A 23,593-nucleotide genomic window follows, 5' to 3' on the forward strand; every position below is an offset into this window, starting at 1 on the left:
GTGCAAGAAACAATTCAATTATCAACATGTCTTACAAACAATTTCTACCTTCAGGAATTTTTTTCCCAGCTTCCTTGGGTTTTGAAACAATGAGGTAGAAATGCTTTGAGCATGTTTTGTATGGGAATGCAGGGAGATTTCCAAGTATGTTGCTGATACCAGTTTGAAGTTTATGGCATGCCAGACAAATCACTCCTGCCTACCACCATTCACCTGCTCATCACCCAATGACAATGCAGAAAGAAATCTCATGACTCTACAAAGATAGTTAGGTTAAGTTCCCTCATATTTGTCCTGACTGTTGTTAACCTTGTGCCAAACGTTGTCCCAGCATCATGCTGAAATGGCAATTTACAAATTTAGATTGGGTGATTACTTTATTGTGCAACTCTGTTCCATTTTCAATTGTAACTCAAAGCCTCCAGTTAAATGCCCATTCAATTCTCCATCTCACTCCTGCTCTGATTTCTCTGACCTCAGCATCTGACCCTGATCTAATGATGTTTCAGCAACATCTCATCTTTCCACAAGGCACTTTGCAGACTTCCAGCCACAAGTTTAATCACATTAGATTTTAATTAGTGCTCTTATTCTAATGTGAATATTTCCACCTCCACTGAACTCAATTAATTCTTCCAAGTTTCTCTCATTTGTAACTCCTTTTGTTTCACATCATGGCATCTTTTGTCATTTAGCCACTTCTGGCATTTGCACTATTACAGACTTGGTTTTACTTTGCCTCAACCACCTCCAACCCTTTTTCAAAATCTCCACATTTGTTTAATTTGGGTTCATCAGCTTAAAACATGAGCTAAAATTTTTCTGATATGCCATGATCACACAGTGAGGACTAAATGTAGTCCTGAGTCTGCTCAGACAAGCAGCAGAACTGTGGATTTTATTGAAGATGGCTAAATGAGAGGCTGTTGCTTGGACCACTATTCAATTAAGGAAGGTGACCTCCTTCTTTGAGCTGACAGCCCAGAGTGAAAATCCCACATTTCGGTAAAATGACCTGCAAAGGTTAAATAATTGTACTAATTGGCTGTCTGTCTTCTGTTGGCAGAGAACTGAGCTGCTATTGATCCTACCTTTAGAAATATACTATGGAGTTGGGAAGATCTTAGCCAGTATTTTCTTGTCTGAAACTAAGAGTCATTTTGGGCCTGAAAAGCAGGAAGGACATTCACTCATGGCAGATTTTCTTGCACAATTATATTCTCAGCTCTTTCTGAAATGGGACGACACCCTTAGCTGGTCATGAACTTGCCACTTAATTAGGACCAGGGTCTCCTCATAGAACTGAGGTCAGGCCAGTGGACATGTATAAACGCCACCTGGGGAATTCTACAGACTCCTGCCTGCAAAACCACTGGCAGGAGTACTATTAAATTGTGCCCTTGGGCTTGCAGAAAGGTGTTATGGAACTGCTACACTTGGATGAATTTTACTCTCAGTTTTGGGACTCTGAAATCAGACTGAAGTGCAGATTCCCACTGCTGGATCTTGTTGGTAGCAGGAACAGCTTGGTGGTTTTACTGCAGTGGACGTCCTAGTTGGCAGCTTATGGGCTCAATGTGCTGCTGCTACTGCTGCCAGCCCCATTTTGGAAGACTACAGTCCTCCTAAAGCCTCAAAGTACCAATGGAAGAGATGGGAAGTATGGAAGCGGGTAAGTGAAGGAGTGAATATTGCACAAACACATTTGCTCAGTGAGCAAACTCTGAACAATGGGCTAGTCAGGCAGGCAAGCAAGAACAACAAATAGAATGACTCTGAATAAAAACAGCATATTTTATCAATCATATTATACAAAGTTGCATGCAACATGTTGTGCAATTGGTGGATGATGCAAGCATTTAGCCTATTGTAGCTTGACACAATAAAACATGTTGTAAACATTGTTCTGGGAGTCAGAGAAGAGACTTTGATCTGTCCTGCAGCTCACCTACGCATGCTTGAATAAAGGAGACCAGTAAAATATAGCTCAAGTATCTGAACTCAGTTACTCCTCCTGCTGCACAACACAAGAATTTTCAAGAGGTGCCGCAAGATGGATATACCCATGGACAGTTGTGTAATAATGAAAATACATTTGGATCCGAAGGCAGTAGACACCATGGTGAAGATGGAGAAACCTCTCAGTGCAAACAGGACTTTGGGGCAACTTTCATTCAGATGAGCTCTGGTTTAGAGCAAATGGCATCTACCACAAAGTTGAGGGCCCCTAAACATTAGGAATAGTTCACAATCATAAAAATGATGCCAATGGCCCAGTTAGATGGTCTTAAATTTAATCAAATTGGCTGCTTGTCTTCCTGGAGCAGGCTGTCAGCCACCGAGAGTCCCTGGGGTCCCTATGGTCTGGTAAAATCCAGCTAATTGCTTTTTTTATTAAGAATTAAGTCCATAAAAAATAAAGGTGAAACAGCCATATCAATTAATACTATACCTTTTCTTCCCAAAATGACTTAATTAAAATGAGTTTCTGAAATAAGGTCAGTCTTTCATTCCAGTGCCCAATGACGACATATTCTTGCTCTTCAGCCTCAGCCTCATCCTCCAGCTCAGCCTCAGCTAAGTTTGGTGAATATGGAAGTAAATCCGTCTTGTATCCATCCCAAGTTGGAGGGTTGACATCAACATCAAGACGTCCTGAAAAAGTGATTGCAAAATATTTCTGCCCTTGCATCTCAAGTACTAACACTGACCATTTACCTTCACATGCTGACTAAACTACCAAGCATTTTTGTGTTGGAAGCTACAGATTGTTTCTCAATCTTTCAGCTCAGAAGCTGGGAGGTGTGATGAGTAAAGGATTCAAAATTCAAATAATTTTTAAAAACAAATATGCTAAGAATAGAATGACTAAATGCTTAGTTATGTCAAGTGCTAAGAACCCAATATCACAATGAAAGTACATCTAGTGAGTTCCAGTCAGTGGTAAAGCAAACCTGGCAACCTCCGAAGGGTGACAATTTTCAGGCAGATAAGTACATTGAGGAACATAGTGGCATCTTGAAGGAGTAGATGCTATTAAAGTGTGAGTGATATAATCCTTGACGGAGTAAATAGCATTCACAGGCTTTAAGCAGTGAAATAACAGCACTACACAATAAGTCAGTGAAAGAACAAGAGTGGACTATCAGAAGTAGAGAACAAAGGTTTACATTCCTGTCTTAAAGCTAAGGTTGGGCAGTGATTGGTAAGTGATGTTGGCAGCAACAGTATGAAGAGCTGTACCATATTTTATGGAAACTAGAATTAATCTCTCTGATATTTACCTAATTTGACCTTTATGTGAGTCGCAACAACTTCCTCTGTGATGCCCCTGAAACATGGTAAATTTTCCTCAAGGTCACAGCATGTATGCCACACTGCAGTTCTCAACCAAGGAGCCATTGGTTTTGGAGGACGCTCCTAGAAATCAAGGAAGAATGAGAATTTAGCAATGTTATTGCAATTCCAATTAAATAATCCTTTGCTGAGAATTAATTTGGTACAACGGCTCGTCAGCTTTCAATAAAATTGAAAATGAGACTGCTCAACTCATCATTCTGCTGGGATACAGAACTTGCATAATTCAGCAACTGATTTGGATGTATTGAGTTGGAACTTTGCATAGTATTTAATGTCAGCGGAAATATCACGAGCTACAATTAGGATTATTATAAAAGACTGTTCCCTCTGATAGTGTCTCACTACTTTTTTTCTAATGGAAAACTAGCCTTTTATGACCAGGAACTGTGTCTTCTACATTAGGCGTTTGAGATGTGAGGATGCACAGTCTAACAATAAATATGCCAAGCTTGCAAAATCCATTCAAATTGTTGGATATAACCGTACCATTAGTATTTGTCTGAAAAATTATCTTCTGAAGCTCTTCAATTCAATGCATTAATATATCTGGCACAGCAAATACATATAAACAGTTTTAAATTGTAACATTAGATATCAGTACATGAACGGAATGTAATTGAAGGCTTATCCTAAGCCTGAAGCAAACAGAAGTCATATTCAGACAATCCCGGCAAATCAACATCACCATTGGTTTAAAGAAAAACGCAGATCATCCTAAACTGTGAGCTCAGCATCAAACATGGAACATGCAGAACACACAACCCATTTGGCCGATTCTTCAAATTTGCATTCATCAACATCTGGAGACTCCTGCTGAAAATGAAACCGCTGTCGCACCAACTAGTCAAGAAACCTTCTAAAATAATCCTAATCACAGAATCATACCCATTAGCCAATATCTAAGATCCCTTTAACACCATTCTTGGACATTTCACGTCTGAAGGTCAGACTCACCACAGGTCAAGATACAGTGGTATACAGTTAGATGGAAGAGACTCCAGGGAGTCTTCAACACTGTTTTTGACTCCCCCCGCTCCATCCGACCCCCATGAAATCATGAGCAAGGAAACATCCTTCTGATTACCACCAATCACCATCACTCTGAAACTGATGAATCAGTGCTCTTTCACTTGGAGGGAGCAGTTGAACACAGTATTGACTCTTGAACAGGGTCTTCATCACTAAATATGAAACTCCCATGATACTACTGTTGATTCAACATGCTGAATCCCAGATCCTGAATGAAACAGCAACCTTAAAATGTTGGCAATTCCTCTTATAATGATTCAGTCCCTACCAGTTTGTTACCTGAGCTACTCAGTGGCAAATACCATTCACATCGTAAAAGTAATAAGCCATTACCATAGCCTAAATTCTACCACTCAACAATTAATTGAACTGCCAATGTTGAGATTCAAACTGCCAACCCAAGTATTACAACAGCTTGGTGTCATCACTGACTGGGCATGCATATCAACCACTCATATAAATACTGTGGTTACTGGAGCAGAAAGAAACTAGGAATTCTGTTATGTATGACTACACTGACTCATAAAAGCCTCTCTTCTCTTACAAGGTAAAAATTGGGGGTGTGAAAGTATATTCTCCACTTTCCTGAACAGGTAGTAATGCAACAACAATTTAGGAACTCAACACCATTCCAGTTTGCTGAAGTAAAACTTCATCCACCGACTTAGTTGTTTACCTCTTCCTCCATTGGCAAATCAAGGCTGCAGTGTGAACACAAAATATATCAAAGAGATACAAAAGCAGACCATATGGCCTATCTCCATCATTCAGACAAACATGACTGATTTTGAGGTTCAACTACACTTTCTCACTTGTTCCCTACATCCTGTGATTCCAACAGTCTTAAATATGTTTAATGATGACACATCCAGAACCCTCTGGGATACAGAATGACAAAAAAATCACATTGATTTGATTGGAGAAATGTTTCCTCCTTTCAGTCTAAATGATCAGCCTCTTAGCTTAGGTCCCCTTGTTCTGGATTCCTCAGCCAGGCAAATCAACATCTGTGAAGCCCCTTCATAATCTTGAATATTCTATAACATTCCATCGTATTCTTCTGAACTTTGAAGAATATGGGGAGATGGTGGTGCAGTGGTACTGTCCTTGAACTAGTAATATAAAAGCACAAGCTAGTGCTCCAGGCCTTGGGATTAAATTGCTCTGCCGCAGTTGGTGGAATTCATTGTATGAACATGCAATTTCAATCAATGCCAATCTGGGATTGGGCAGAAAGCTGCCACCATTGCTTGCTATGTCTGGGTCTAGTGGGCCTATTAGGTCTAAAGTGGTAGAGCAGAACCACTATGTATGCATGAGAAGATGCATTTGTCTTAAACAAAATATGTTTTTGCTTGGTAATAATCAGATACAAGCTATATTAGTAAGATAGACATTGCTACAAAGATTATGAAGAAATCTAGATTATATGGACCTATCTCCTTTGAAATCCAGAGCTGCTCTGCTTTTTCCTACCTGTCCTCATGACATCATCTGTTTGAGTGGAACTTAATGTAGTCTTCAGCATTAACCTTTTCATAACCATTGCTTTGCACATGAGAATTTGAAAGTCATTTCATAAATTTGGAACATAACACTATTCTCTGTAATGGTGACCAATTATTGTAAAAAGAAAATAATTGGCCACCTTATCCTATTTTCTTCCTTTTTACTGAAATCTCTCATCACACAGAATATTAAAGCTAATTGGTCCTACTTTGAGTTCTCACTTATCTATGATTTCTCATTAACTACCACCTCTTGTCCAATCTTCCCTATCCAGCTCCAACAAAAGCTTTGGTCTATGTGCAGTGGGGCAAGGGGAGAACAGCCTTACAGAGAATGCACCATCACACAATTTAATGCTTATAGCCATCAGCTAATATCCAAGATTCCTGTACAATTCAGAGGATTACTTAAAGGAGTAAAAGAGCTTTAATCATTGATCTTGTTGAACATCTCGAGGGGCATCTCACTAAAGCTGTGCAGAGAAATGTGAGGTGATGCATTTTGGGAAGGATATCAGGAAGGCAGAGTACTGGGTCAATGGAAATATTCTTGGTAGTGTGGATGTGCAGAGGGATCTTGGAGTCCATGTACATAGATCCCTGAAAGTTGCCAGTGGATAGTGTTGTTAAGAAGGCATATGGTGTTGTTTGGTTTCATTCGCAGAGGGATTGAGTTCCGGAGCCGCAATATCATGCTGCAACTATACAAAACACTTGTGCGGCCACACTTGGAATATTGTGTACAGTTCTGGTCCCCATATTTCGGGAAGGATGTGGAAGCATTGGAAAAGGTGCAGAAGGGATTTACCAGGATGTTGCCTGGTCTGGACGGAAGGTCTTATGAGGAAAGGCTGACAGACTTGGGTCTGTTCTCACTGGAAAGAAGAAGGCTAAGAGGGGATTTGATAGAGACATACAAGATGATCAGAAGGTTAGATAGGGTAGACAGTGAAAGTCCTTTTCCTAGGATGGTAACGTCAGATTGTACGAGGGGGCATAGCTACAAATTAAGGGGTGATAGATTTAAGACAGATGTCAGAGGCAGATTCTTTACACAGAGAGTGGTAAGGGCGCGGAATGCATTACCTGCTAATGTAGTCAACTCAGCCACATTAGGGAGATTTAAACAACCCTTAGATAAGCACATGGATGATTTTAGGATAGTGTCGGGGGACAAGCTGAGAATAGTTCACAGGTTGGCGCAACATCGAGGGCCAAAGGGCCTGTTCTGCACTGTATCGTTCTATGTTCTAAAGCATCTGGCTCAGGATATTGGTCTCAATGGTGTCAAATTGGAGATCAATGGCACTGATGGTGCACTGCAGTTATGCATAGAACAGATGGCATTTTACAGTCAAAGGACTCCCTACCAAGACTGAGATCATTTTCAGTTTTGGTGTTGGTGGAATATTGATGGTTGACATAAGCGCTAACTGCCAAATTTTCATCCACCTTAAACAGAAAACAACCCAGTTAACTCTTGCCATGCATTGGGTCTTTGCCATACTTAGGGATCTGACTGCTGCAGACATTCTAGAATATAGGGTAGTTTGCAGCACCCCCATAGCCATACAGTATGATGCTGTCAAAGATGTGTTTTCAGTCTTTTACGAGCGCTTTAGTGATGCATCAAAATGTTAGCCACCTTTAAATTTACCAATAGCAGTTGGCTAAACATTCATGATCACACTTCAGCAAGGCACGAATTAAATATTCTTAAGTTGTCAGTGAAGTTTCTTAATCCATTTGTGCAGAGTTAGGAATATTCCGGGAAGATGGACAAAAAGATTGCTATACTTTTTTTAAAAAGTAACATTTCAGTGCTCTTTGTTCATGTCTAACATGCTAAAGTTAGTGAAAAGAATAAATTTAAGTTAATAAATAAAAGTTTATTTGTTGCATTAAATAAAAACACTTTTAGATGATCATACAAGCATAATCACCCTGTAATAACTGATCACATGTCAAAGGCTTAATGATTTGAGCAAAATTTAGATTGCTCAGCATTTCATCGGAGATTCCCAGTGCTGTATCAAAATTAGAATCCTAAACTGTGGAAACAGGCCCTTCGGCCCGACAAGTCCACACCAACCTTCCGAAGAATAACTCACCTAGCCCCAAGCCCTATATTTATCCCTGACTAATAACCTACACTCTGGGCAATTTAGCATGGCCAATTCACCTAACTTGCACATCTTTGGACTGTGGAAGGAAAATGGACAACCCAGAGGAAACCCATGCAGACACAGCAAGAATGTGCAAGAACGTGCAAACACCACACAGAACCTCCAGTTGCCAAAGGCTGGAATTGAACCTGAGTCCCTGGTGCTGTGAGGCAACAGTGCTAACCACTGAGCCACCGTGCCGCCTGACTTTGTATCTGGCTCCATGAAGTTAATTTTCTAAAACATACCTTATCCAAGCTTACAGCCCCCCTAAGGAAGAAGTTCCATTCAGCATCTGAGATTTCTTCATTCTGGCGTAGGATCTCAGTACACAGCAAAAAACTGAAAATAAGTTTGTGTTGTTCAAAGAGACCTCTGGAAACATTGGTGTAAACAGCGAAAAGCGTTGCATCTAACAAAATCTTCAGACGTTTCTGCAGGTTATAGGTCTTGTCAGATGTCTCGATGGTTTGATTAAAGAGCTAACAAAACAAAAATTGAACAGTAAATAACAATTCCTCACTATTGCAGTCTATAAGAATATTTGGTACTTAGGGTGAGGTAGCAACCACAAACAGGAACTTCAAGTCCTGGCATATACTGTACTCCACTCTACTATGATCATCAAGCCAATGGTCCAATTCTGGTTTAATGAAGAGTACAGGAGGACTTGCCAGCACCAGCACAATGCATACTTAAACATGAGTCATCAACTTAGTGATGCTATAACAAAGAACTATTTGTATGCCAGACAGTGGGAGCAGTATGTGACTGACAGATTTAAGCAATCTCACAACCAATGCTTCGAGTTTAAACTCTGCAGATCTGCCAATTCCAGTCGAGAGTGACGCTAACCAATTAACAACTAACAGAAGGAAAGGGTTTGACCAATATCCCCATATTCAATGATGGAAATATGATGGAAAAGACAAGGCTGAAATATTGGCAACCATCTTAAGCCAGATGTGTTGAGTGGATGAACGATTGTGGTCAGCTCCTGAGATCCCCAGTATCAGATACTAGCTACTAAGCAGCAGTCCTCATCCAGTGGGCCATATTGGACAATCCTTGTATATGGCAGTCCTCATCAGGGAGCTGTCTTCTTTAGATAGTCAATAAGCCAGAAGAGATTGAGCAAATACACAAGGAAGAATTCCTTATCTCTCCAGCTAATGAGCAGAATGTTACCTTCACAACTTGAATGAGATTGACATATTCCATGCCAATGACTTATTTTTTCCTCTGTTATTAGTGAATCATATCCTAATGAGTTGCATATCCTTTTATTGTCTATTTAACTACTGCAGCATTTCTAAATTGCTACTTTTCAACTTAATAAACTCTCTGAAAATTCCTCAAAAATAGTCCAATGCCTGCATTAGGTAACTGTGGTCACAAACACTAAAAATCTAACACTGCCCATATCTGCAAGGCACAAGTTACAAGTACCTTCATTTGTTTCACTCAGTTCAGCTCCAATAATACTCAACACTGGTTCGACCACTTTTGGAAAATTGTGTGCAATTCTGGTCTCCCTCCTATCAGAAGGAAGTTGTGAAACTTATAAGAACATAAGAACTAGGAGCAGGAGTAGGCCATCTGGCCCTTCGAGCCTGTTCCACCTTTCAATAAGATCATGGCTGATCTTTTCGTGGACTCAGTTCAACTTACCCGCCCTCTCACTGTATCCCTTAATTCCTTCATTGTTCAAAAACAAATTTATCTTAACTTTAAAATCATCTACTGGAGTAGCATCAACTGGGCAGGGAATTCCATAGATTTACAACCCTCTGGGTGAAGAAATTCCTTGTTAATTCAGTCCTAAATCTGCTCCCCCTAATTTTGAGGCTTTGCCCTCTTGACCTAGTTTCACCTGCCAGTGGAAACATGCTCTCTACGTCTATCTTATCTATTTCTTACATAGTTTTATATATTTCTCATTATTCTAAATTCCAATGAATATAATCCCAGTCTACTCAGTCTCTCCTCATAAGTCAACCTCCTCAACTCCGGAATCAACCTAGTGAACCTCCTCTGCACCCCCCTCTAATGCCAGTACATCCTTTCTGAAGTAAGGAAACCAAAACTGCATACAGTACTCCAGGTATGGCCTCACCAGCGGTCTGTACAGCTGCAACATAACCTCCCTACTTTTAAACTCAATCCCTTTAGCAATGAAAGACAAATTTCCATTTCCCTTCCTAATTACTTCTTGTACCTGCAGACCAACCTTCTGTGATTCATATACAAGGACACCCAGGTCCCTCTGTATGGCAGCATGCTGCAATGTATTACCATTCAAATAATAATCCTTTTTACTGTCATTCCTACCAAAATGGATGTCTTCACATTTATTAACATGGTATTTCATCTTCCAGACCTTTGCCCACTCACTTAAAGTGAGTATGTCCCACTGCAAAGTTTCACAGTCCTCTGCGCACTTTGCTCTACCACTCACCTTAGTGTCATCTGCAAACTTTAACACACTATACGTGGTCCCAAACTCCAAATCATCTATATAAATTGTGAATAATTGTGGTCCCAACACTGACCCCTGAGGCACACCACTAGTTATTGAATGCCAACCAGAATAGCACTCATTAAACCCCACTCTTTGCTTCCTGTTAGTCAACCAATCTTCTATCCATGCTAATACTTTACCCGTAACATCATGCATTTTTATCTTATGCAGCAGCCTCTTGTGCAGCACCTTGTCCAAGGCCTTTTGGAAATCTAGATATACCACATCTATCGGGTCCTTGTTGTCCATTTTGTTTGTAACGTCTTCATAGAATTCCAAGATTAGTATGACCTGCCCTTCATGAAGCCATGCTGCCTCTACCCAATGGGACAATTTCTACCTAGATGCCTTGCTACTTCTTCCTTGATAATAGACTCAAGCATCTTCCCCACTACAGAAGTTAAGCTAACCGGTCTATAATTCCCTATCTTTTGTCAACCTCCCTTTTTAAACAGTGGCATCACATTTGTTGTTTATCAGCCCACTGGAACTGCCCCAGAGTCCAGTGAATTTGGAAAATTACCACAAGTGCACTTGTTATTTCTCCCATCACCTCTTTTAGTATTCGGATACGGTCCATCAGGGCCAGGAGACTTGTCTATCCTTAGCTCCATTAGCTTGCCCAACACTACCTCATTCATAATAACGATTGAAAGGGGTCAGAAAAGATTTACAAAGACGTTTCCAGGGTTGGAGGATTTGAGTTATAAGCAGAGGCTATTTTCCCTGGAGCATTGGAGGCTGAGGGGTGACCTTATAGAGGTTTATAAAATCATGAGGGGCATGGATAGGTTATGTAGACAAGGGACATCACAGTGGCTCAGTGGTTAGCACTGCTGCCTCACAGCACCAAGGACCTGGGTTCGATTCTAACCTCAGATGACTGGGTGGAGTTTGTACATTTTCCCCCTGTCTGCATGGCTTTCCTCCGTGTGCTCCAATTTCCTTCCATAATCCAAAGATGAGCAGGTTAGGGTGGATTGGTTATGCAAATTGCCTATAATGTTAGATGCATTAGTGAGAGGGAAATGAGTCTGGGTGGGTTACTCTTCGAAGGGTCGATGTGGACTTGTTGGGCCAAATGGCCTGTTTCCACACTGTAGAGCATTTAATCTAAACAAGGTCTTTTCCCTGCGGTGGTGGAGCCCAGACTAGAGGGTATAGATTTAAAGTGCGAGGGGAAAAATTTAAAAGGGATCTAAAGGGCAACTTTTTCACGCAGCGAGTGCTGCATGTATGGAATGAGCTGCCAGAAGAAGTGGCGAAGACTGATACAATTACAACAGTTAAATATTAAAAATCACACAACATCAGATTATAGTCCAACAGGTTTATTTGGAAGCACTAGCTTTAAGAGCACTGCGCCTTCATCAGGTGATTGACAAACACCTGATGAAGGAACAGCGCTCCGAAAGCTAGTGCTTCCAAATAAACCTGTTGGACTATAACCTGGTGTTGTGTGATTTTTAACTTTGTCCAACCAATCCAAAACTGGTACCTCCAAGTCATGGCAAACATTTAAAAGACATCTGAAGGGTATATGAATAATAAGGGTTTAGAGAAATTAGGGCCAAGTGCTGGCAAATGGGACTCTATTAGGCTTGGATATCTGGTCAGCATGGACGAGTTGGACTGAAGGGTTTGTTTCCGTGTTATACATCTCTATGACTCTAATTCAAAAACCCAACTCTATCTAAGACCAAACAGTCCCTCTAATTGGTATCATGTCCACCAATTTTTACATTCACTCCCTGAATACAGACACATTGTGGCAATACTTTGCAATGTGCACTGCAGCAGCTCACCAAGGCCCCTTCGATAGCACATTCGAAGCCTGTGAACTCCACTACCTAGAAGGCCAAGAGCAAATATGCAGAAGACTACTACCACTTGCAGGTTCCCCTTCAAGCCACACTGATATGGAAAAATATTGATGTTCCTTCACTGTCACTAGGTCACAAACTTGGAATTCTCTTCTTAACAGCGCTGTGATAACTACATTATATGCCACATGGGCTGCAGCAATTCAAGAAGCAGCTCACTCCCACATTCTCAAGGACAATTCGCAATGGAAGCAGGCTTTCAACACACTGAGTCCACACTGGCCCTTTGAAGAGCATCCCACCCAGACCAATACCCCAACCCCATCCCTGTAACCATGCATTTCCCATGGCTAAACCACCTAGTCTGCATATCCCTGGACAATATGGGCAATTTGTGGGGTGAATTTGTACTTGCAGAGTTACATTGTACTTTGCTCAAAAACTGCATGAATCCATGTAAGACTCTGTTAACTCACTTTTTCGATTAGAATCAGTCTAAACATTATGGCACAGAAACAGAACAAAGGGGCTAACACCTTCAACATCTTAACATCTCATCTGGGCTGACACCAATCGTTACAGTTAACCTGAGAATGTAACTTTTAAAAAACAGTTTTGTGATTTACATACGAAAGAAGTGAAACTATCATAGTCATTCTAACAGATGAGAGACTTAACAAACAATCAAGATATTTTTCAATGTATAATTTCAGTTACATCACACTGTAAACTTTTGCTATAAATTCTGTGTCTTACAATTGTGTACTCCACAACCACCTGATGAAGGAGCAAAGCTCCAAAAGCTCGTGCTTCCAATTAAACCTGTTGGACTATAACCTGATGTTGTGCAATTTTTAACTTTGTCCCAGGGTGGAATCGAACCTGGGTCCCTGGTGTTGAGGTAGCAGCACTAACCTCTCCAGAGTGGAATGCTTGGAAGCCAGCCTTTTATAGATATGGAATTTTTGAGATTATAGAATGACAATGAGACATTACTCAGGTGTCTGTGAAGTAGAAAGCATGACAGAAATAATTAAGCATAAAACAGTAATACAGCATTATTAAGGACTAATAAACATCATTTTGCTCTCAATATTATCACTACTTCCATGTTTCCAGTCCACAAATCACGAAGCACATTGTTGGAAAAAAATGTTTGAACAACTGATGTTTCTGAACATTAGAGGTTGCAATGTACTTTGCTGATATTAAGTAATGAAAATGTCAAACCTGCTTGAAGTATTTTAACGAAAATTGGTACATTGGGTCTATTTCAGACAAGCTAGCGACAACAAAATACATGACGGATCCACGAGTAGCCACAGGACGATATTTCTCACGAGCAGAATTAATTTTCTGTTCTGTGGCCTCAGCTTCCTCTAATCGAACTTTGATAGCACCAGAGGTAATCTATATAAAAGCAAAATAAATTTAACTTACTGAAAGAGTAATAAATAACATTTTCACTTACAATACTACGTTCATGATTCTTCTATCATGTTAAATCAGTTCCACGATTTCTAGCTTCCTGGTTCCAGTTGCCTTCCTTCACCTGAATTTGCAATTCTTATATACACCCATCTTGCTTCAGAATGGTATGAAGGGTTTTCTATGTGTTGCCATATTCAATCTGGCTGAGCTGGTTCTTGTGTTGAACAATTTCTCATTGAACTCATTTTACTTTCTTCAAGTAAAAGGTATGGCTGTGCATATCTATGAAGGCTCCAGTTATGCTGATCACTTTGTGGGGTATATGGAACATTCCTATTCAGGACGCCCATCACAGTTCTTTCTCAGATACACTGATGATATCTTTCTCCCCTCGTTTGGAATTAGAAAATTTAATCTGTTTTGCTTCCAATTTCCATCTTTCCCTCAACTCACCTGGTCCATCTTTGACTCTTCCCTTCTGTTCTTTGACTTTACTGTTTCCATTTCTAAAGATTCTACCCATCAATATCTATTACAATCCCACCAATTGCACAGTTACCTTGACTACACTTCTTCCCATGCTGCCTCCATTAAGGACTCCATTTCATTCTCCCTGTTTCCTCATCCTGTCACATCTGTTCTTAATATGCCACTTTCTACACAGGTACTTTCATCTCAGGATTCTCACTCTGTTGATTACAAGGCCTTCAGCCATATCCAACACATTTTCCACAGTTCTTCCTTCACCCTTCCCCTTCCCCGTAGAAGAACAATGGGGTTCTTGTTGTCTTCATTTTCTGCCCTAAGAGCCTCTGCAATCAAATGATCATCCTTGGCCACTTCCAGCAGGATGCAACAACCAAACACACCTTTCCCTCTCCACCTCAGTCAACATTTTGCAGGGACCATTCCCTCACAAACTACAATCCATACTTCCGTTACTCCCAATATATCTTCACATTTGCCCCTCTAACTCTTTCTTCCTCACTGTACAAGGTCCAAATATACCCCTTCTATGTGAAGCAGTCATTTACGCGTTGTTTTTCATTTAAATCTTCTGGATCTGTTGCTAACAATATGGTCCTCTTCACATGATGGACCCACTCCACCAAGGATATGCAGGTCTTTGGACTCCTCCATCGTCAGACCACAACAAAACGACGGTTGGAGGAAGAACGCCTCATTTTCCGGCTAGGAACCCTCCAACCACAAGGGATGAACTCGGATTTCACCAGTTTCCTCACTTCCCCTCCCCCCACCCTGTCTCAGTCAAATCCATCAAATTCAGCACCGCCTTCCTAACCTGAGATCTTCTTCCCGACCTCTCCGCCCCCACCCCAGTCTGACCTATCACCCTCACCTTGACCTCTTTCCACCTATCACATTTCCGACGCCCCTCTCCCAAGTCCCTCCTCCCTACCTTTTATCTTAGCCTGCTGGACAAACTTTCCCCATTCCTGAAGAAGGGCTTATGCCCGAAACGTCGATTCTCCTGTTCCCTGGATGCTGCCTGACCTGCTGCGCTTTTCCAGCAACACATTTCCAGCTCTTCACATGATGACAACAAATGCAAACTGCATTTAAATGAACTGAAGACTTCCCCTCTGTTCAAAAGACCGTCTCTGACCGTGATTGTTTCTCATTTCAATATACCATCCAGCTCTCTTACTGACATTTCTGTCCTTGACCTCCTGTAATGCTCCAATGAAGTCCAATGCACAGTGGATGATCACCACTTGGCACTTTCCAGCATTCAGGAGTTCAACAATTTAAAACCATGAGTTCTGTCCTCCTTTTTGATTACACTCCCAGTCTACTGCTACCTGCAGAACTAACTTATTTTTTTCTTTTTATTTTCTTTTACAGAGGCTAGTACCCCATCACCAAGTCACCCTTTATTTAAATGTGCACAGTACATGTACTCTGACCAGCTAGCCCAGAGCCAGTCCCTTGACCTATTTTCTTGAATTAACTCCTGCAATTCACACCTACTATTCATCTACTTAAATATTCTACTACCATTAGTAATCCCCTCACCATCTATTCTAATAGAAGCTCCGCCCTCTTTCCAACAGTATAACAAGACATCACTCTTCCAGCCCTCTCAGTTCCAAAGAAGAGTCATATTGGACTCAGAACATTATCTCTGCTTCTCTCTCTACAGATGCTGCCAGGCCTGTTGAGTTTCTCTAGCACTCTGTTTTCAATTCAGATGTGCAGTATCCATTTATATTATATTATTGTTGTTTCCGTTTGTGTCCCTGATGCTGTAAAACTAAGGGATAACTTTGACTGCATACTGCTACTGATCTAATTAATCATCATCTAACTTAATGATATAAAAGGCTCAGGGGTCTAAATGGCCTACTTTTGTTCTTAGTGTTCCTATATTCCTAGTGGGGAGTTTCACCTGCCAGCAATGCATATCGCAAAACTGGCTGACAATTTTCAGACTACTAAACTTAATTTTGTTATCATTTTAACAATATCTGATTTAAGCTTCTAGTGCATTGGAAGGACAGATTCATAAATAGTCTTCTAATTGCCACCTCATCACACTGTTGCAGATCATAGCTAACTTATGACTTCCTGTTTTCATTTCAAATTCACAGTATTTTGCTTCAGTACTGCGTTTTATTTTTAAACACTACATTCACCTATATCCCAAGTAAGATAATCTCAGCCTCTCTAGGCCCAGTTCAAGTCCTTTAAAATGTTTTAGATTCAAGATCCTTCTAGGAGTGATCTGGATCTAGAATGCATCACATTTTACAAATAGCTGGGAACAAACAAGGGAGTGAGGTCTTCCGAACCACTGCCAGCATGATCTAATTCCTTTTATTTTATTCTCTCTCTCCTTTGAAATGAGATTGTATTCAAAAGAGTCATGAAGGGATTAATTCACTTCCTTGAATAACTGATGAATTCTGTTACAGTCCCAACTCTTACTGTCTCTTCCATAGATTTCTCTTTTCAAGAAGGGAATTTAGTAATGAAACACCTGGAAAATATGAAGAAAACAGTGCAAAATCTGTTGTGTGAGCAAAATAACTTGATGAAAGAGACAACTCAGAGATAAATAGGAAATAAGTTGTGAAGAGGACATAAGAAGGCTACAAAGGGATATAAAAACTGAAAGAACTGCAGATGCTGTTAATCAGAGACAAAAACAGAAATTGCTGGGGAATGTTCAGCAGGTGTGGCAACATCTGAGAGAAATCAGAGTTAACATTTCAGGTCGAGTGACCTTTCCTAAAAGGAAGTTCTGATGAAGTGTCACTCAACCTGAAATGTTAATTCTGATTTCTCTCCACAGATGCTACCAAACCTGTAGAGCTTTTCCAGCAATTTCCATTTTTGTCTACAATGGAATATAAAGTGAGTGGGCAAAAAACTGGCAAATAAAATACAATGTGAAAAAATGTGGCATGGTACATTTTGACAGGAAGAATGAAAAAGAAGCATATGATCTAAATGCTGAGAGATTGAGAGGTTTGAATTAAGGGGATCTGGGTGTCTTTGTACATGAATCACAAAACATTACAATGCAGATACTACAGTAAGAAGGAAAACTAATAGAATGTTATCATTTATTGTGAGAAGAATTGAATGCAAAAATAGGGAAGTTATGCTTCAATTATGCAGGGCACCGGTGAGATCACATCAGGAGTAGTCTATGCAGTATTGGTCACCTTACTTAAGGAAGGATACAAATACATTGGAAGCAGTTCAAAGAAGGTTTATGAATCAAATATCTGGAATGAATAGGTTTGTATTCTGAGTGAAGAGTGGAAAGGTTAAGTATTTCTGCGATAGAGTTCAGAAGAGTGAGAGGAGATTTAATTGAAACACACAAGACCTTGAGAGGTCTAACAGGATAAATGTAGAGAGATGTCCCCTCTAATCGGAGAATTTAGAACTAGGAGGCACTAATTATAAACCTAGGGGTCATCCATTTAAATCAGCAATGATGTGAAATCTTTGCTGTCAGAGGGTTGAGTGTCTTTGGAACTTATTTTCCCTCTAAAAAGGGTGTGGAAGCAGAATTTTTTTAAACATGTGGTAGACAAATTGCTAATAAGCAAGGGGATGAAAAATTATCAAGGGTAGGTGGGAATGTGGACTTGAGGTTACAATCAGTTAAGTCATGATCTTAGTAATGGCAGAGCAAGCTCAAGGTCCTGAATGATCTACTCCTACATGTGGTTTGTAAATATGGAGGTTGTAATAATGGATATAGGAATTTAAAACACTTGGGAACTGCTTCAGGTTTTCTCAGCTCCACTCTACGTAACGTTTTATTGAACATTTTCCATCAATGAATAAAATATGCTTTTTATATCAAACTACCTTGGACTGCTGAAGAGTATTTATCAATTCTTCATTATCCAGAATGTTGCCTTCTGAAGTAAAAAGCAGCTTCAAAATTCTATCTTCTATAGCTTTCAGTTGATTTTTGTCTGCATTGATTTGAACAATTAATTGGTTTCTTTGCTCCTCAAGTTCAGGTTTCTCGATTCTCACAACATCACTGGAAAAGATCAGACCATCACAACAACATTAAGGGCAGCATGGTGGCACAGTGGTTAGCACTGCTGCTTCACAGCGCCAGAGACCCGGGTTCAATTCCCGCCTTAGGCGACTGACTTTGTGGAGTTTGCACATTCTCCCCGTGTCTGCATGGGTTTCCTCCGGGTGCTCTGGTTTCCTCCCACAATCCAAAAATGTGCAGGTTAGGTGAATTGGCCATGCTAAATTACCCATAGTGTTAGGTGACGGGGTAAGTGTAGAGGAATGGGTGTGGGTGGGTTGCGCTTCGGCGGGTCGGTGTGGACTTGTTGGGCCGAAGGGCCTGTTTCCACACTGTAAGTAATCTAATCTAATCTAAAACAACAACTTGTGTAAGGCAGTGCTTCTTTAATATACCAGATCAGTTTGTTTGTAAAGCGCAACCACATAAGCAAGCTATTAATGAGAAATATGCCATGAAGTAAACAATTCCTTGACAGAGGAAAGAGGGAGGCAACATCAATGAATTCTCCTAAACACTAATTCTTTCTCAATATGGTTACTGAAAATAGTCCATCAAGTATAATGAAAATCAACACAAAACAAATCCATTTAAAAAAAATGTTTAGTTTAAAATGCATAACTTTCTTAATTATGTTTCTTGCATAAAGTAACAGTCCGATATTTGGTGCAGAAAGTGACAGTACAAAATGAAGACATTCTACTTGGATCTCCAGACATGCTCAGTGTAACCCTGTGTAATGATATTCGTGACAAAAGGAACACATGAAACTGGGATGTCCAGAAAGCACATCCAAACTATTTTTATTTGTTCAGCCAGCAAAACACCAGCAACATTGGTCCATGCAGAAGCAGGAAAATATTTTGGGTTAGTCTAAATCAGTTAATCTGCCATCCTTCCTTTCCTTCCCTTTACTATAAAAAAAAGTATCTACATGTGAAAACAATATGTTTACAAGGTTGAAAATTATATTCGTCTTTATCATTACCTCATTAGTGGATTGATGGAATCAAAGCTCTCTGGAATGTACAACTATGATTTGAAAAATATATAAAATTATAGTCTGGAAATTTTAAGGACAAGGCTTCACTTCAAGACATGAAATGCCTGCAAACGTGTCCCCTAAAAACACTTATCATACTCCTTAAATAGAAAAGGACTTAGTAGTGGTGTGTTCAGCACCACAATACAGCTATGATTTCAAGGAATCAGGGTATTCACTGGCACAGGAAGCAAATGAAAGAATGTCACAAACTATAATCATCATGCTACACTAGAGGGAAATATTATGAAAAATATGTGCAGAAAAGCCAAACATTTTACAAACTGTCATTTCAGATTTAATAATTTTCAAATCGAATCTGAAAAATAGCATGTTAATTTTTTAATATTAGGAATTATTAGCTTTATACACTTAAACTAGAGAAACTACTAACAATGGCAACTATATGTATTTGCACTATTTTGTAACTTGTAGCTTTTAAAGGCGCAGTAGATTATAACAATGTTATAAATATTGCACAGGGAGAAAATTTGTCTAGGTCTGTTTTGGGTCAGCAATTAGCGTTGCGCAGTCATTTGAGGACCTTAACTCAAGCATGCTCAAATTTATGTCTTGGGTGTCCTTAACAAGGCCACATTGTTTCCTTTGGTGAGGTTTCCTTCCCCACTATCAGAGAAGTTAGCAAAGAATGATTCCCCATAGATCAGGGACATCCTCAATCATTTAACACTCTGAGAAGCAGGTCTTCCAGTTCTACAGTCTGACTAGCCACCTGCTTTGTGGTCACATTGAAGTAATAGCCAGCCACCCAAGATGTTGTTTGTGAGGTTTTGAGGTGAGGAGGGAAGGACTTTTCAGGAGTTGACAAAGAGACACAGGGAACTCATGCGTTGAAGGCCAGACAGGGAGGTAGCTTCCAGATGGCCCAGAAATGAAACTAAAATAAACCATTCATATATAATGCGAGTTTAAATATTTAAATCACACAGCAAACTTGCATCTCATCAATTCCACTAAGCACCCCTTTACAGTCCCCAAACTCCAGACAGAATTCCCCTCTTTACTACACAGTTGGTTGACTTAGTTATAGCATCAGTTGTTGGTTTGGAGAATCAGATTACCTTGAGTCTTTATATTGGGCTGTTGTGGCTCAGTGATCTTTACCATTAAGCCAGAAGGCCCAGGTTCAGGTCCTAACTGTGGTAGAGGTGTGTAATAACACGTCTGAACAGGCTGACTAAAAATATCTATCTACAACTGACTATCTCAGCTCTGAATTTCATTTTCAAATCTTAACCAAACACTTCTGGTCTGGGAATGTTAAACTTAATACTGTGTGCATTGGTAAGGGTGCAGTGGGGATTTACCAGAATGTTGCCTGGTATGGAGGGAAGGTCTTACGAAGAAAGGCTGAGAGATTTGAGGCTGTTTTCATTCAAGAGAAGAAGGTTAAGAGGTGCCTTAATTGAGAGATACAAGATGATCAGAGGATTAGATAGGGTGGACAGTGAGAGCCTTTTTCATCAGATGGTGATTGCTAGCATGAGGGGACGTAACTTTAAATTGAGGGATGATAGATATAGGACAACTGTCACAGGTAGGTTCTTTACTCAGAGAGTAGTAAGGGCATGGAATGCTCTGCCTGCAACAGTAGTAGATTTGCCAACTTTAAGGGCATTTAAATGATCATTTGATAAACATATGGATGATAATGGAATAGTGTTGGTCAGATGGGCTTCAGATTGGTTTCATAGGCTGGCGCAACATCAAAGACTGAAGTGTGCAACATCGAAGGCTGTACTGCACTGTAACATACTATGTTAACACTTTACATTGATGTAACCTAGCTCTTAACAGTTCTAAACTAACTTTCTGCTTTAGGAATAACTGTTTTAGATATCCAATGTCAGCCAAGACTTGTAAAACCGAAACCAAATAGCTTTTTTTAAACTATGGGTGTTGCCCCCAATGCAAACAAAAATTCCAGAACCATCTGAAACCTAATATGTACTTATAAAGCCCAGTTCAATCAAATTCCCATTAGCATCCAAGAATCATCCCTCTCATACTGTGCTTTTCTAAATCACCATGGCTATAGAGAATATTTATAAATTAATCATTAATCTATTTCATAGACACAGATCAACATGCCATTAATTCAATATGCAAACTCTAAAATAAATAACATTAAAATACATACAAATAACATGCCTTAGACCTCACAAGGGACTTAGTGGACAGAAAGATTGATAGAAAATCAGATATTGATTATTGAAAAGTAAGTTCCAATAAAATGACTCAGAGTACATTCTAATGACAGAAATATATCTGTAGGATAAAAAAGCACTCAGTCTCAAAATAGAGAGAAACCATACCTTAGTACCTGATCTTCCAAGCCAGATTTAGTCACAGTGAAGTTGATAATGGTGACCTTTATACATACCTGATGAAAAATGACAAAATAAAATAGATCAAAACATACTAAATACGTGAATGCAGATTGTTTTCATTTCCCTCACATGAGAAATTTGCTCGTTATTTTTTGTTATGGATTAAGTTAATGAAATGAAATAATATCTGAAAGCTTTATAAAGAAAATCAAAAAGTGGAGGGTGGTAAGAGCAAATTTATAATGAAAGATGAAATAAAATCAAATTAATTACTCCAGGCAGATCAAAGCTTATAGCAATGCAATCTACATTATAATCAACGCTCAATAGAGTGAACCCATGGTTCAAAGCTCTTAACAAACATAGCTCAGATATCACAGACAGGGAGCTTGTGCATTTTTGTTTACTTGAAGGGGAAAGAAAATCTGCCTGTTAATGTCACTTCCCTCAAGAGGCCATGATCCTGGAATTATCCCAAATATTTCAAAAGAATCAAGCTTGTGATGAAGTACTATAGAATGACTGGGTTTGTGTATGTATACATCTGCATGAAACAAAATGTCCATTTCCCAATTGGAGGTATGACATTAAATTAATTTTTCATCTACAGTATGATATTTCTTAAACAATACCGAGGAAAATGCTTGACAACACTGCATCACAAAAAAGTCAGGCTTTGCTAACTCCACCATTCCCTACCTAAAGCCTTGCACATTTAATTAAAAGAAACAAGAATAGAAATTGATGGTGGAATTCTGTATCTTCAAGCTGGTTTGGAGTATTGCTTCAAGTCAAGCTTATGTCAAGAACATAAATCTTGGCAGTAAATAAGTGCCATGAAAGTAATCTTAGGAATTCTTCACATGTTGGCCTGAGAGGAGATCACTTTGTATGTGCAATGGGCTTAGGTTTTACTATCTCCCCATCAATCTCCAGTTCAGTCAGACTTGTTTCATAGTAAGTATGCTTAATACTGTGTGGTCAAGTTGTCAGGTTGGCTTCTTTGTTTGTAGTGAAGCACTGGATATGGATAGGACAATCGTTAGATGCATGGCGACTTTTTTTGTACAGACATAACTACCAATACAGTTATGAAGAATTCAGTCAATGTTTGTGTAATTGTACCCAGCAAAGGATACTGCTTCCTTCAGAAAACAGAGAAGGGAAGGAAGATGAAATACCTCCGGTAGATAGTGTGGATTGGACATTTTGGTCGTCATGTAGAATTTGAAGTTTTTGTCGTAATCAATGTCTGTGTCTCCCAACCGCATAAGTAATCTGCCACCTGTCATAAATGTCTGATTTAGAAGAATTGGCTCCAGAGACGGATCCAAGCTCTCCCTCAGCTATAAATTAAGAACAAAATATGAAGTCAACATCACAAATGGCAATTGCTTTAATGTGACAATGGATTAAATGATATAGAATTTTATGCTCATGTAATCAGATAGGTATTCCGATGAGGTATTCCTCAGAATACATATATCTCCTCAAACTGCTTCAGTATTGCCTGATCATTTTTTTCCATAGTCTTCTCTTCTTTATTGATATGTCAATACTCTGATATAGCCCACACAACTCGTCATTACTTGACTCTTTTCCACCCCATGCCTTATTTGACTACCCCAGTCTGTGAAGTATGATTCCGTGAATGTGATTATGTCAAGCTGCTGCTCAATCAAACTGTGGCAGAGATATCCCAGATTGGCACAAGCCCTCCCCCAGTTGTTGGTAAGGAAGACTTTGCAGGGTTTTGAATGGGTGGGTTTGTTACTATGTTTTGTGGTGCCTAGGTTGCCAGCAGGTGGCCCATCAAGTTTCATTCCTTTCTT

At 39.7% G+C, this 23,593-nt stretch overlaps 1 protein-coding gene across 1 annotated transcript in view; it reads right to left on the reverse strand.

Annotated features, from left to right (window-relative positions):
- dnah6 (dynein, axonemal, heavy chain 6) overlaps positions 1-23,593 on the reverse strand; it is a gene marked incomplete at its 5' end in the record, with an annotated part of 301,703 nt that overhangs the window by 79,529 nt on the left and 198,581 nt on the right. The window contains 7 exons of the mRNA XM_043705917.2: positions 2,453-2,655; positions 3,285-3,420; positions 8,311-8,544; positions 13,637-13,816; positions 18,188-18,368; positions 21,747-21,814; positions 22,943-23,107. Coding sequence (XP_043561852.2) covers positions 2,453-2,655; positions 3,285-3,420; positions 8,311-8,544; positions 13,637-13,816; positions 18,188-18,368; positions 21,747-21,814; positions 22,943-23,107 — 1,167 coding nt within the window. The remainder of the gene's footprint in view (positions 1-2,452; positions 2,656-3,284; positions 3,421-8,310; positions 8,545-13,636; positions 13,817-18,187; positions 18,369-21,746; positions 21,815-22,942; positions 23,108-23,593) is intronic.

Source organism: Chiloscyllium plagiosum, unplaced genomic scaffold, assembly GCF_037043375.1.
Source record: "Chiloscyllium plagiosum isolate Xiang-an unplaced genomic scaffold, Cpla_swu_hap1 HiC_scaffold_2, whole genome shotgun sequence".
NCBI classification, from domain to species: Eukaryota; Metazoa; Chordata; class Chondrichthyes; order Orectolobiformes; family Hemiscylliidae; genus Chiloscyllium; species Chiloscyllium plagiosum.